We start from the raw sequence: 16,606 nt of genomic DNA on the forward strand, positions 1-16,606 counted from the left end.
ACGGTGGGAACCAAGCATGTAGAGTCCATCCCGTTCACCTTTTCTGCGTCACACAAAGACACTGTGGTTGGAACCAAAGATCTCAAATTTGGACTCATCAGACCAAAGCACAGATTTCCACTGGTCTAATGTCCATTCCTTGTGTTCTTTAGCCCAAACAAGTCTCTTCTGCTTGTTGCCTGTCCTTAGCAGTGGTTTCCTAGCAGCTATTTTACCATGAAGGCCTGCTGCACAAAGTCTCCTCTTAACAGTTGTTGAAGAGATGTGTCTGCTGCTAGAACTCTGTGTGGCATTGACCTGGTCTCTAATCTGAGCTGCTGTTAACCTGCGATTTCTGAGGCTGGTGACTCGGATAAACTTATCCTCAGAAGCAGAGGTGACTCTTGGTCTTCCATTCCTGGGGTGGTCCTCATGTGATCCAGTTTCTTTGTAGCGCTTGATGGTTTTTGCAACTGCACTTGGGGACACTTTCAAAGTTTGCCCAATTTTTCGCACTGACTGACCTTCATTTCTTAAAGTAATGATGGCCACTTGTTTTTCTTTACTTAGCTGCTTTTTTCTTGCCATAATATAAATTCTAACAGTCTATTCAGTAGGACTATCAGCTGTGTATCCACCAGACTTCTGCACAACACAACTGATGGTCCCAACCCCATTTATAAGGCAAGAAAGCCCACTTATTAAACCTGACAGGGCACACCTGTGAAGTGAAAACCATTTCCGGCGACTACCTCTTGAAGCTCATCAAGAGAATGCCAAGAGTGTGCAAAGCAGTCATCAAAGCAAAAGGTGGCTACTTTGAAGAACCTAGAATATAAGACATATTTTCAGTTGTTTCACACTTTTTTGTTAAGTATATAATTCAACATGTGTTAACTCATAGTTTTGATGCCTTCAGTGTGAATGTACAATTTTCATAGTCATGAAAATACTGAAAAATCATTAAATGAGAAGGTGTGTCCAAACTTTTGGTCTGTACTGTATATATATATATATATATATATAGAAAAAATATAAAGAGGCAGCACTCCAAGAAAATATATATATATATATATATTTATTTATTATTTTTTCTTTTTTTTTTTTAATATTTTTACATTTTTTTTTTTAATACTTTCTGACACTTTTTTTTACTTTTACACTTTGTCCCACTATGGGACTTTCATTTTTTTGCAGGCTGATTGCTTGCATAGCATAGAGATGCAAAAGCATCTCTATGCTATGCAACCTGTCAGCCCTTCACAGGCAGAAGTTACTTTGATTGTGCACTGCACATGATCAAAGTAACTTCCTGATGCCTGATGACCCGGATGTCGTCCCGTTGCCATGGTGACGTTACTGGGTCACCATGGCAACGACCAAGACCCAGCAGACACAGCGCCGGACCCCAGAAACAAGGTAAGAGGCGCGCGCTTATCTCCCCTTGCTCCCGGAATGCTGCCATTGACTTAGATCGCAGCATTTCGGGGGTTAATGTGCCGGGAGCGGTGCGGGACCGCTCCTGGCACATAGAATTGGGTGTCAGCTGTGAGAATCAGCTGACACCTGGTGACAATTGCGCCAGCACAACCTCTGTGCGGGCACGATCGCCAAGGCGTAATAATACGTATCTGGTCCAATAGGCCCAGGGCAGATACGTATTATTATGCCTGATGTCAGAAAGGGGTTAATGGGAATCTGTCAGCAGGTTTTTGCTATGTAAACTGAGGACAGCATGAGGTAGGGGTTAAGACACTGAACTTAACAATGTGTCACATGTCCAGCTGGGTAGTGTTGTTTACTTAGACTGAAGCTTTATTCACCTTATGATTTAAATTGCAGTAACTAGCTGGTCCTATGCTAGCAAGTCTGACTTCGTCCCCCTGTGATAAGCAGCTCACTGTCTATAGCTATTTACACTGAGAGCCTGGTGTGGGTGGGGTTAGCTTTTCTGCTGCATTGCTAAATCTAAAAACTTTGATTGTGTCACAACGACTGTACCCAGTAAACTTAGGCAATGTTCACATGTCCAGTATTCATCAGTTAGAATGGATCCACTAGCAATCCATTATCAAAAAAGTTGTGCAGACACAACTTTTTTGTTCTCCTAAAAAACTGATTTCAACTGGATCCGTTTTTTTAATGTTGAAGTCTATGGAAAATAGATCCATTAAATAGCCATCCATTTTTCTCCCATTTTAAAAGGATCTGTTTTTTGCTTTCTGGATCAGTTTTAAATGGATGATTAATCAGTTTTTTTCAGGCAGACAAAAAAGTTGTGTCTGTACAACTTTTTTGTCAACAGATTGCTGATTGCTGTTGGATCAGGATGATTACTGGACTTAGCGTAAGTGATACATTGTTGGATTCAGGGTCTCTTTGCCTACATCATGTTTCTCTCAGATGAGGTAGCTAAAATCTGCTGACAGATTCCCTTTAAATGTTGTCTAAGGAATGTTCTGCCACTCTAAATGCACTTGGGCACACAAACCATCAAGATCCAAATATCCTTTTGCCATTGCTGATCAATTGCGTCCCAGAAGTGTCTTATGGGATACAAGTCCAGAGACACTGCAAGTCATGATACACATTTAGGACACGCAGGCTTCTCAAAGTTGCAGGAGCAACATATGGACTGGCATTGCCGTTTTTAGGACATTTTGTAGATGTGACCGTACCACTGGTTCAACCACCAAATCAATGTAACGCCAAGCTGTTAGTGCACCTGGAATGAAGACTAGAGTGTTCCTGCCACTTTACGTAATGCTACCCCACACCAGAATCACAGGACCCCTTGTGAAGGCCTCTTCGTGGTGTTGCTCACATGGTCTCCTGTCCAATCTGCAGATATCAGTACGTCCAAGACAAAAGCGGGGCTCATTGCTGAAGACAATAGACCTACATTTCAGTCTACATTGCCATCTTGCTCTGAACCATGATAGCCTTTGAGAGCGATGGCATGAGGTTCATGGAATACATGTAACTGGACATCTGGCTCGTAGCCGAACGTCATGGAAATGCCTTCAGTCTGTGTAGACACTGGATGTCTTAGGCTTGGTACTGTAAATGATGTCCAGTTTCACTTGTAGTATAATTTGGGTCAATCATGTAACCAGTAGTATGGCCTTTTCACCACAGAGTCCCAGGAGTTTTTCAACATGACTAATTCCAGGTCACATGTTGCTCGTGCTACTATGAGCAGGCTGTGTGGCTTAAATATGATACCATGCACTACATACTCTCTGGACTTGACTCCCATCGAGTACATCTGTGACTGCCAGCAGTGTACCTTGATGATTTACATGCACAAGTGCATTCAGCGAGCAGAAAATTCCTCAGACTGTGTTGCTAGTCACTACTCATGGACAAGCCGTGAGACAGGGTAGTCAAATGTTCCTGGGCAAGAAACCAAGAGAGCATGTCGTAAACTAAGGGGAAAAACAAAGGCATAGTCAGGTCACGGTCCGAAGTCTGAATACCAGAAAGATTGCTGATCAAAGGAAAGGGGCTAGGTCAGGGGTCCCCAACCTGTAGCTCGGAAGCTCGTGGTCCCATAAATTATGGCTCACGGCTGTCTGCCAGCTTGGTGCATTAACTCCAGGTCCAGCAAACAGGTATGAACAGCACATGTCAAAATGGTGAATTTTGTGAGTAGCCCTGCACAGAAGAGCAGATCTGGATGCACATATACTGGTCTTAGGGGTTTAGAGATAATTTAAGTATGGTATACTGGTGACAAGATCATACTACCTGTCAGAGGAGATGCTTGAATCTGGATGCGACAGTGTGTTGGAAGTGCTTGATGGGAGAATACTGAATAAAGGTATTGTGGGAACCCCTGGATCACTGTATACTGCTTCTGGGTAATTTCTGTGGTAAAGCTTAGGTTATCATTATACCTGTAATGGGGGCTTTGGTTGCCACTACTGTGATGGGGGCGGGAGCTGGATGTGGCTTGCAACCCTCTCTCGGAGCTGAATGAGGCTCGAGACCCTCTCTCAGAGCTGAACGTGGCTCTCAAGGTCAGAAAGTTTGGGGACCACTGGGCAAGGCAAACGGATGGATGATCAGAGCCAGGTTCATGGTCAGGCAGCAATAGATCAACAAACAGATCACTGAAATACAAGGCACCTGAAGCAGGCTCAGCACCTCTCAGTCTCAGATTGGACAGCTAAACTGTCTATCAAAATATCGACAGCTCAGCACGCCCCTGCACTAGATTGGACGACTGATCTGTCACTCATCAAACTGACAGCTCAGCACGACCCTGATTCCATAGGGCAGCAAACTGTCACTCACTGCGTCCTAGACACACTGAGCGGAGGAATCGTGCATAGACAACTATTAATAATCTTATTGATGGTATACCAAGACTTGTAAGTGTGGGTATTTCTACACATGGAGCTCAGTCATACTCATAATGAATGAATTAGAATATTTTTGAAAATTTTAATTCCATTTTTTTTTATCGTATACATATAATTAACCCTAGAACGCATACCTGGGGCCTCGCAGGCCCGCCCTGTTAATGGTTTTCTATTTTTTGCAAGAGTACTTTAGTTAGAATTTTGAAACTCTATGTATTCCTCAGGTATATAGTTGTTTGTCATTTTTGTTTGAGTTATTCCATGTTATTTGCACACGGGCCTAAAAGACCCCAGGTATGTGAAATTGTAGATTTTTATGGTCATGCGTTCTAGGGTTAACATGTCTATTCTTACGAAAATCATGTAATTTTCATAATTCCACGACTTTTCCTTCTTGGTGTTGCAATTTCAGTGTTACGGAGTGTATTTTCAACAGTCAGAATAAATTGTTCTCTATTTATTACCTTGCTTTCTATTTCAGGTGTTCATCCTTTCACGTGTTACGCAGAGCAAGAGTGATGATGACAATATGATAGATTGCATGCCAAAAATCAGTTCAGAACCATTATCCAGCAACATATATTCAACATCGGAGAGAATTCTTCTTACTTGGCTCAATGTCCATTATGAAAAAATGAGAAAAGTGGCTTGGAAAAATTGTAAAAAAGGTGCGTACATTGAAATGTAACCGTTCTGTTGCACTGTTGATATATCGAGAATAATTGTACAAGAGGGAATCTGATAGCATATCATCAAAATGAGGCCTGCCTGTCTTCTCTCCCCTCCCTTGTTGGTTAATGTAATAACTGAGAAGAGCTGTCTAACAGTTCATAAAAAGAAAATTAGTTCACCCAACTGGATCTTTGTTTTTCCTATCCAGGCATGCAATGGGTGATACAATCACTCGGTTACATTACCCTTGGCTGCCAACTTAATCAGCAGTGAAGTAATACCCTTTGTCAATATACCTGTTTACCTTAGGTTAAGCTTAATATACACTATCTAAGGTTTATGCTCTTGGCATACAAGGTACCTACAGGTCTTCTGTATATTACTGACCTATAGGTTCTCTGTATGTGGTCTTATGATGCTCTGTGCAACACCTCATTACAAGGCAATTCATTCTTATAAGCAATGCTTCCAGATTAGCATAACTCCTTATAGCTGTAAGCTTTGAAGTATGACATAAATTTATAAAAAAACGGGGATAAATCATTCCAGCACAGAGTTACATTATTACAGTATAAGACCATAGAATTCTATAATCTCCATTTTACGCTATATTCCATAGTGGTCCAGTCCACATGGATCTGAAATACAATGGTATCTATGATATCTAAATTATTACATTAGGGGCAGTATTGTTCGTACATCCTAGACTGAAAGATTAGAAAATATATCAATTAAAAAAAATATAACAAAAATTATATTTCATGTAAAAACCTATTGTATCATAATTAAAAAATCAGTTTTGTTTGTTAATTCTCTTGTAGTGAAATAATCTTGTAATCATGAAAACCATCATACCCTTAATATGAGAAATAAGTATGATGATGTTTTTTACAAGATGTTTACACTTTTTGTGCACCTCAAAAAAGAAAAGATTTGCTATCAAATAACTGAATATAAGTTGCCAAGCAACCATGACTGCAAATCATGTAAAAGGTGTAATGAATTTTAATAGTAACGATGGGATACATGCTATACACAACAAGAGACAACACTATGTAATAATGTGATGGCGCTATACATAACAAGAGAGGACAGTATGTAATAATGGACTACTAAATACATAACTAGAGAGGATGCTGCGTCATAAGGGATGGTGCTGTACATAACAAGAGAGGATGCTATTTAATAAGGGATGATGTTAAACATATGAAGAGAGAAAACTATGTAATAAGGGATGTCGAGAAACATAACAAGAAAGTATACTATATACTATGGAATGGCGCTATACATAACAAGAAAGTACAGTATATACTAAGGGACGACGCTTTATGTAACAACAAAAAATACACTATATACTAAGGGACAGCGCTATACATAATAAGTGAGTACACTATATACTGAGACACGGCTCTATGCATAAAAAGGCTGCAATCACGCATCTGTGTGATGTTGGTGTACTGCACAATCTTTTTATTGCACAGCACACAGACCCATTATTTCCTACTATGATCCTCAAAATCAAATCAGAATGATACATGGTCTCATTCTCGGATCTGTGATTTTCATGGATGTGTGAATGGATTTATGAAACTCTATAGGTCTATGTGCCATCTTATAAAGAAATCGGGTAGCGCACGGACATTACATGTGTGTAGGAGGGTGTTTTTCAAACAATAATATTATAGTAATACTCCCATCATCTCTCTGTAAGTACAGTGTAGATATAGAACAAATGTTTACATCTGATATTGTCTTTTTCTATTGTTTCTTCTCCATCTTGTCAGACATCCATGCCGATATGTTCCAGCCACGATTTGTTTTGTCACACTAAAACATGTTTAACTTCTGTTTGGATAGTCTGACTGTAGGTATTAAAGCAAGTATAGTGATACTACAGAAAGTTAAAACTTAACATTTATTACAAATGAATAAAAAGTGATAAACAAGTCGCAAGGACCTAAAAACAAGTATATGCCTGCCTGTGGTGGTGAGTAACCATACTAATCAGTAACTCATTATGTCCAGGAATACGAAAATATGTTATACAGACATAGTCTACCCGTAACATAACACAGATAAAATGGCAAAAAATAGTGGAGCTCTCAAGACAATGTCTCAGCATATAATGTCTCAGCATATAAGAACCTTAGTACATTTAAACCGGTTATGGTGAGCATTTAGACCTTATGTATACTATTGGAACGACCTCACCAATGCGTTTCATTGCCTCAGCTGAGGCAATGAAACGCGTTGGGAGCGGTGTGCTGTGTGTTGCTAGAGGCTGAAAAGGTTTGGATGCCCCACCACATGGAGCTGTCTTAAAGCCGGAGAGCAAGAACCGACATTTTATTTGGTGAGGTCGTTCTAATAGTATATATAAGGTCTAAATGCTCACCATAACCGGTTTAAATGTACTAAGGTTCTTATATGATGAGACATTATATGCTGAGACATTGTCTTGAGAGCTCCACTATTTTTTGCCATTTTATCTGTGTTATGTTACGGGTAGACTATGTCTGTATAACATATTTTCGTATTCCTAGACATAATGAGTTACTGATTAGTATGGTTACTCACCACCACAGGTAGGCATATACTTGTTTTTAGTGCCTTGCGACTTGTTTATCACTTTTTATTCATTTGTAATAAATGTTAAGTTTTAACTTTCTGTAGTATCACTATACTTGCTTTAATACCTACTCTATTGTGTGGTTACCTTGGAAACCCCATTGCTGTATTTTTTATTTTTTTTTATAGTCTGACTGTATCTGACAACCGATTCCCCAACCCACCAGCTTCACGATCTCCAGCAAACTGCTTACACTGTTTTAGAACATCAATACAGAGCTACTGTATGTGTGGACTGATGTTTATAGTCTATAGCAGTAATGACGAACCTTTTAGAGACATAGTACCCAATCGGCAACCCAAAACCCACTTATGTGTCATAAAGTGCCAACATGACAATTTAACCTGGGGCTGGTGTGGACATCGCAGGAGACAGAGGGGCTGGTGCGGACATCGCAGGAGGCATTGGGGCTGGTATGGACACCACAGGAGACAGTGGGGCTGGTGCAGACATCGCAGGAGACAGTGAGGCTGGTGCAGATATCGCAGGAGACAGTGGGGCTGGTGTGGACATCGCAGGAGACAGTGGGGTTGGTGCAGACATCACAGGAGACAGTGGGGCTGATGCGGATATCGCAGGTGACAGTGGGGCTGGTGCGGACATCGCAGGAGGCATTGGGGCTGGTGCGGACATCGCAGGAGACAGTGTGGCTGGTGTGGACATCGCAGGAGGCGTTGGGGCTGGGGCGGACATTGCAGGAGAGATTGGGGCTGGTGCAGATGTAGCAGGAGACAGTGGGGCTGGTGCGGACATCGCAGGAGACAGTGGGGCTGGTGCGGATATTGCAGGAGGCATTGGGGCTGGTGCGGACATCGCAGGAGACAGTGCAGGAGACAGTGGGGCTGGTGCAGACATCGCAGGAGACAGTGAGGCCTGTACAGACATCACAGGAGACAGTGGGGCCGGTGTGGACATCGCACGAGACAGTGGGGCTGGTGCAGATATTGCAGGAGACAGTGGGGCCCGTGCGGACATCACAGGAGACAGTGGGGCTGGTGCGGACATCGCAGGAGACAGTGGGGCCGGTGTGGACATCGCAAGAGACACTGGACACATCATAAGAGAAATTCAAAATACCCCCACCCCCTCTTCCCACACACACACACACACACACACACACACTTTCTCTGCAAAATACTTTCCCCGTCCCCACACTCACATTGGCCCTCTGCAAAATATACGCACACACTCTGCCCATCTGAATAAAGCAGCCCCACATCCCCCACACACTGCCTCTAGCAAAACTGGGCCCCCTTTTTTCACAATTGTCCCCCCCTCCCGATCCATAATGATACATTTTATTGTTCGGCTTCTCCTGGAGCTCTTACCAGTGCCTGCTTACCAGTGCCTACTCCTCTACGGCCTCGGCGCAGGCAGCAGTGGGATGAGGCCAGTAGCACGCATGATGATGTAATCATACTGCTGCATTTCGGACCCAGGGTCTGACAGGCGCTCTCTCTGCCCCAGTCCCAGCAGAGCACGGTTCAAATGTGAATACATTTGAATATGGGAAGAAGGAAGCGGCGTCTCTCCAGCCTGGCGTGCGTGCCCACAGAGAGGGCTCTGAGTGCCCTCTCTGGCATGCGTGCCATAGGTTTGCCACCACTGGTCTATAGGCAGTCCAGAAGTAGTTGAGAAGGGGTTGTCAGATTAGTGGTCAATCCCTTTAGCATAAATAACACAGCACTGTAATATCATGGAATAAAAAAGCGCGTTATGACACTTAGCTTGACATTGACATTGACATCGGTCAATTCTTGTGCGATTTTAATCTTAATCCTTTTAAGTTAGGCAACCTTCTGTGACGAGTTATCAAGATAGTTATTTGTCAAGTGAAACTTTGCTATATGTGGATATCCTTAAATCTTTTTTTAGTGCCAAACTATAGAATCACCATGTAGACACTGCTAATTACCATCCAGGAGCAAATTTAGCTGAATATGCGACTTTTTGTTCAAAAGTTGCGCTGCAAATATTCCCCAGAATAAGAAAAATGGAAAGCAACCTTATAAGAATGTAACACACATATCACTTTGCTAATAATAAGTTTATACTGAGTTTATGTTTTTTTTTTAAATCATTATTTCTTCAGGCTCTTTGCCCATTCTACTTGTATTTTATGTTTTTTTTACAATATATTGTTATGTTATTATTGGATTATGTGGTTATATCCAGTGATTAGTGCTTTTTATCTCGCCATATTATACAGATTAACCTCTATGTAGATTGACCTTTTGTATCTGGAGGTTAAGAGATAATGTTCTCTGTCGTTTCCTGTGCATAAGATTTTCTATGTTGAATCAGAATGATAATAGAAATATTGCACATTATGGATTATATTTATTTGTGTATTATTATTATTTTTCCTGTTGCTTGTCTGCGTTATCACCTGGAAGCAAATGAAGTCTACATTGCAGGGTTATGAGAATAGCAGTGGCTCTAGGCCTCGACAGCGCCTAGATTGTCTACACAGACACCTGTAATTAGTTTTCTTTGTATGCCAGATATTGGTTCTCCATTCGTACACAAGGTTCTCTGAGGTCATTGTGCTGGCTTATTCACACAACTATAGGAGCTTTATTATATTCAGTGATTTAAAGGAACAATAGTTATTGGAAAGTGAAAGGCTGTTGCTGGTGGCCCCATTTATTAGAAAAGTATACAATATGTCACATATAGCATTGTGCGGCGTGTTCATTATCTGAAACCAAGGTCCTGCCTAATCTATAGAAATTGTTCAGCCTTCACCCTTTAGTAGAATGTGATGCCACCTTATACCTAGTGCTCAACTTTCATATTTGGGAAATGTGACTGCGACTATTAATCAGTTTTGAATGAAGTTGGATGTCTGAAAACCACATTCATATGAATGGGATAGTTGTAGAAATTTCTGCAAGAAATCGGTTTTGTTTGTATGCTCTATCTTCAGCCTTTGGACCCGATTCATCAAGACCGGCGTTGTTCAAGTGTCCTCTTCATGAATCTGGAGTGTCTGATTAGTGGTGTGCGCCTCCGGTCACCACATAAGAAAGTGACGCGCCCTCTGGGCCGTGGGGTACTCGGTGCCGGGCCGGTCGCTGCTAGGGGAGATGTCATAGTGGCGGTGACCCGGTCCGTGACCCAGGGCGGTCAGTAAAAAAGGGAATATTTACAGGGGAATAATAATTTTTATATACAGTTCGTGACGCCACCTGTGGTATGCGGCTAAAGGGAGCTGCCGCTGCGGAGCAGGTCCTCTGGAGCTGTTGTTAATGCAGCAGAGTTGGTTCAGCTCTCCACAGGTAGAGCTTAGCTCCAGGGCAGTGTAGCTGTTGTAGATGTTGTAGATGATGCTGGGCAGTATGGCACAGATAATAATCACAGAGACAGTAAGGTGCAGTCCTCAGGGTTTACGCCCAGTTTCTTAGACTTCCAGTTACCAGTACTAGAGTAACTTCCAACGGTGTCCTGTGCTTACTCAGGGAGGGGTTCAGCAAACTCCCAGGTCTCTCCGGAGTACGTAACGGGACCCCCTTCTGTGTGTTCCTTCTGGCCGTCTCCCTGCACCTCACACCCAGTGTCTCAGGCCAGTGGCCGTGGACCTTGTCGGGCGACGTCTTCTCTGTCCCCTGGGTCCTCTATGGCCACCTTTCTGGTGATTAGATGTGGCTTTTGGCTGCAGTATCTGAAATACTGCAGCCTCCGGTTTCCTAGTTGAGGCTTAAAGAACTCTGCTAGTTTAGGGACCGGTCCCCTCTGTGCGACCTGACCCCTCCACCTCCTGGCAGATTTGGGCCTACGGGTGGCCTCCAGCACTACCCGTACCCCTGGGGTCCCTTCCACGTTCCTGGAGCCTTTTTCCTGCTCCTCTCTCTCCCTTCAGTCTTGGGCCTCTCTGGCTAGGCCCTCCTCCTCCTGAGCAGAGCTCCTACAGAGCTCCTGCTCCCTCTACTTCTCCTCTCAGACTGATCTGTCCTTTCAAGATGGTTCCCCTTTTTATATCACTTCTTTCAATGCTCCCCTGATCCTCTTCCTCCACCCACACCCACTACATGGTTCCCCCTACTTTTTGTTCCCCCCACTCCAACCAGGGACAGGGCTCAGCAGGGAAGCGACGCATCTTGTCCCTCCTGCTGGTCTGGAGTAGTGTAGTGTTGGATGCAGGTGTTAGGGTCCCGGGCAGTACTCCTTCCTTACCTGAGAGTGAGATACCACACCTCTGGGTGAGATGAAGTACCTCTGTGGCGACTGAACCCACAGGGGCGCCACAAAAGCTCACTCGAGTCATGTAACCGGAGTGAGATTTCTGGCCTAGGGAATGCCATAGCTCATCATGAGTTACATAAGCTGTAATATCCCGCCCAAGCCACACCCCATCCAGCCATAGCTCCACCTATTTTGGCAGAATTGGGAGAAGCTGGCATAAAAACACCAAAAGTCTCAATGTAGGCGCAACAGTATTATGCCTGAATGAGACCTTATTGAAATATTCCTACTGCAATGAGAAATTGAAAAACTATCTTTAAGAGGAGTCTCACACTAGGTTTTTGCCACTTAGTCTAAGAGTAGCATAATATAGGGGCAGAGACCCATCCAGGGATGTCTCACTGGGCTGCTTGCTGTAGTTTTTATAAAATCAGTTTTATCAGCAGGAAGTCATCACTATAGAACTACTTGACCAAGTAGTCCAATCTTGCCTTCACCACTGATTGTCAGCTTTCTGCCTGTGCACAGTGTACACAGAGAGCTGTTAGTCAGTGGTGTGGGCGGGTTATACAGAGCTCAGGATTCAGAGAACAGCTAGATCTACAGCAGAGAAAACCATTTTTAATCAAAATTGAAGCACCCAGTCTCTACATGTAGATCATGCTGCTCTCAGATGGGGTAATAAAACCTGGTGATACAATCCCATTAATGGGATTGTCCACTACCTGGACAAACTCTTTTAAATGAAGTAGTCCCATTTACTAAACAAAAAAAAATATCCATATACTGTGCTCAGCTCCTCCACCGGTGCGGTTCCAGCAATGTTGGTGCCAGGTCTGCCAGATGCTTCTGACATTGTTATGACATGTGAGCCCAGCAGCCAATCAGCTTCTGCTATTGTGCTGCTGCGCGCTTACTTCTTCTGATTGTCTGATATTCATTGATGGTAGTAAGAGCACAGCGTCACATTAGCAGCGTTCCATGAAACCGAGCGTCAACAGTGCTGGAAGAGCGATGGTGCAGGAGGTTAGTGCATGTTCTTATATATTGCACAAGGCGGACTAATTCATTTGAAAAGGGGTTGTTTAGTTAGTATACATCCCCTTGAAATGGGTTGTCCCGCAAACAAAGTACATTTTAATCAATAGATCTTGGAATAAGGATAAGTTCCACAATTAGATGTGTTAAAGAAAAATGTTCCTGTGCTGAGATAATCCTATAAATGTGCCCCTGCTGTGTACTGTGTAAAGGCTGTGTCCCATGGTGCTGAGCTCTTTCAGGCCATGGGGGTAGTATAAGTCACTTATAAAAGTGAGAAAACAGATGACACAGTGGCTCACAGTTGCTGCTTTCTGAGGTAACCCTGCATGAGGTAACATACTGTATTTACCTGCCTGCTTTAGCACAGGAATGAGTTTTTCAGCTGAGTCTCCAGCCTTCCGAGCTCATTATAAATCAAGTCAGTGATGTAGGAGCTGAGCTTATATGTAGAGAGCAGCGGTGTTCGAATCGAACTGTTCGCCAATCTCAAATTCGAGCTGTTTTAGGCTGTGTTCGAGCCGTTCGGCGAACACGAACGATTTGAAAAAAATTCGGCTGTTCGAGGCTATGTTCGATAACTGTTCCTGCACCAAAATCATAACTGGATTTTTCTCAGTAATGCTGAAAATTAATGTTAATACGCAGTTTGAGTGTACTGCGGGGCGGAGGGGGGGGTGGCAGGGGATGGATCTCTGCAGAAATAATGAAGATCTCCATTTTTTTTTTCTTTCCCGCATTTACAGTGGGGAGGTGCAATCTGTCAGCCTATCAGCAGCGCACACATGGAGCGAACTGCTTTTTTTCACACAAGCAAGGGCATGTGTCATTGGCAGTGTATGTCACATGTCGTTGCCCTATAAGACCCAGCCATTTTCCCCATCACCACCATTTTCTCACTGCTGCAGCTGCGTGTTAGACGGCACCGCTGTTGCTGTGTGCGCTATTCTTTGTTAATTTCAAGCCAATTTTCGCACAAATCTACAGATAGCTTGGGAGTAGGGAATAGTTGTGATTGCAGTCCTTTTAAGGACTAGGTTACATCATTTCCTACGACTTTTATCTGGCAGGTCTGTGCTCTTAAATAGATAGGTTGGGAGTAAAGACTAATTGTAATTGCAGTCCTTTTCAGGGCTAGGTTACATCAGTTCCTATCACTTTTATCAGGCAGGTCTGTGCTCTTAAATAGATAGGTTGGGAGTAAAGACTAATTGTAATTGCAGTCCTTTTGAGGGCTAGGTTTCATCAGTTCCTATCACTTTTTGCCAGCCAGGTCTGTGCCAGTGCTGTGCAAGTTTTTTTCAGAGCATTTGGCTAAATCTAGCAAAGCAAATCCTTTTTGGCCTCTTGCAGTGTGTGTTAGTCAGTGGAGTAGCCTATCTGTGTTGCAAGTTACACCACCTGTGTATAGAATACCAATTTTTTTACTGCACCTAGTGAAGTAAAACCTTTTGGGCATAGCATCATTCTATTAGTCCATCTATACTAACCTCCACCAGGTTGCAAATTCAATATAATTTTTATCTGCATCTAGCTCTGAAAAAATATTTCGGCTTGTAGCAGTGTGTGGGACTTGTTCTATTAGTCCATCTATACTAGCCTACACCAGGTTGCAAATTCAATATAATTTTTTTCTCCATCTAGCTCTGAAAAAACATTTCAAGCTTGTAGCAGTGTGTGGGACTTGTTCTATTAGTCCATCTATACTAACCTCCACCAGGTTGCAAATTCAATATAATTTGTATCTGCATCTAGCTCTGAAAAAATATTTCGGCTTGTAACAGTGTGTTGGACTTGTTCTATTAGTCCATCTATACTAACCTCCACCAGGTTGCAAATTCAATATAATTTTTTTCTGCATCTAGCTCTGAAAAAATATTTCGGCTTGTAGCAGTGTGTGGGACTTTTCTATTAGTCCATCTATACTAACCTCCACCAGGTTGCAAATTCAATATAATTTTTTTCTGCATCTAGCTCTGAAAAAATATTTCGGCTTGTAGCAGTGTGTGGGACTTGTTCTATTAGTCCATCTATACTAACCTCCACCAGGTTGCAAATTCAAAATAATTTTTATCTGCATCTAGCTCTGAAAAAATATTTTGGCTTTGGCTTGTAGCAGTGTGTGGGACTTGTTCTATTAGTCCATCTATACTAACCTCCACCAGGTTGCAAATTCAAAATAATTTTTATCTGCATCTAGCTCTGAAAAAATATTTCGGCTTGTAACAGTGTGTGGGACTTGTTCTATTAGTCCATCTATACTAACCTCCACCAGGTTGCAAATTCAATATAATTTTTTTCTGCATCTAGCTCTGAAAAAATATTTCGGCTTGTAGCAGTGTGTGGGACTTTTCTATTAGTCCATCTATACAAACCTCCACCAGGTTGCAAATTCAATATAATTTTTTTCTGCATCTAGCTCTGAAAAAATATTTCGGCTTGTAGCAGTGTGTGGGACTTGTTCTATTAGTCCATCTATACTAACCTCCACCAGGTTGCAAATTCAAAATAATTTTTATCTGCATCTAGCTCTGAAAAAATATTTTGGCTTTGGCTTGTAGCAGTGTGTGGGACTTGTTCTATTAGTCCATCTATACTAACCTCCACCAGGTTGCAAATTCAAAATAATTTTTATCTGCATCTAGCTCTGAAAAAATATTTTGGCTTCGGCTTGTAGCAGTGTGTGGGACTTGTTCTATTAGTCGATCTATACTAACCTCCACCAGGTTGCAAATTCAATATAATTTTTTTCTGCATCCAGCTCTGAAAAATATTTTGGCTTGTAGCAGTGTGTGGGACTTGTTCTATTAGTCCATCTATACTAACCTCCACCAGGTTGCAAATTCAATATAATTTTTATCTGCATCTAGCTCTGAAAAAATATTTCGGCTTGTAGCAGTGTGTGGGCCTTGTTCTATTAGTCCATCAATTCTAACCTCCACCAGGTTGCAAATTTAATATAATTTTTTTCTGCATGTAGCTCTGAAAAAATATTTCGGCTTGTAGCAGTGTGTGGGACTTGTTCTATTAGTCCATATATACTAACCTCCACCTGGTTGCAAATTCAAAATAATTTTTATCTGCATCTAGCTCTGAAAAAATATTTTGGCTTTGGCTTGTAGCAGTGTGTGGTACTTGTTCTATTAGTCCATCTATACTAACCTCCACCAGGTTGCAAATTCAAAATAATTTTTATCTGCATCTAGCTCTGAAAAAATATTTTGGCTTCGGCTTGTAGCAGTGTGTGGGACTTGTTCTATTAGTTCATCTATACTAACCTCCACCAGATTGCAAATTCAATATAATTTTTTTCTGCATCTAGCTTTGAAAAAATATTTCGGCTTGTAGCAGTGTGTGGGACTTGTTCTATTAGTCCATCTATACTAGCCTCCACCAGGTTGCAAATTCAATATAATTTTTATCTGCATCTAGCTCTGAAAAAAATATTTCGGCTTGTAGCAGTGTGTGGGACTTGTTCTATTAGTCCATCTATACTAACCTCCACCAGGTTACAAATTCAATAAAATGTTTATCTGCATCTAGCTCTGAAAAAATATTTCGGCTTGTAGCAGTGTGTGGGACTTGTTCTATTAGTCCATCTATACTAACCTCCACCAGGTTGCAAATTCAATATAATTTATTTCTGCATCTAGCTCTGAAAAAATATTTCGGCTTGTAGCAGTGTGTGGGACTTGTTCTATTAGTCCATCTATACTAACCTCCACCAGGTTGCAAA

The 16,606-nt window shown here is 42.1% G+C and overlaps 1 protein-coding gene across 2 annotated transcripts in view; it reads left to right on the forward strand.

Annotated features, from left to right (window-relative positions):
• The window catches only part of CFAP47 (cilia and flagella associated protein 47), a 1,117,227-nt gene that overhangs the window by 346,783 nt on the left and 753,838 nt on the right, over nucleotides 1–16,606 (forward strand). For both annotated transcript variants that reach the window (XM_073664712.1, XM_073664711.1), the window contains exon 34: nucleotides 4,828–5,014. In XM_073664712.1, coding sequence (XP_073520813.1) covers nucleotides 4,828–5,014 — 187 coding nt within the window. The remainder of the gene's footprint in view (nucleotides 1–4,827; nucleotides 5,015–16,606) is intronic.

This window comes from Phyllobates terribilis, unplaced genomic scaffold (assembly GCF_046119375.1).
Source record: "Phyllobates terribilis strain yellow unplaced genomic scaffold, ASM4611937v1 Scaffold_2__4_contigs__length_985480577, whole genome shotgun sequence".
Lineage (NCBI taxonomy): Eukaryota > Metazoa > Chordata > Amphibia > Anura > Dendrobatidae > Phyllobates > Phyllobates terribilis.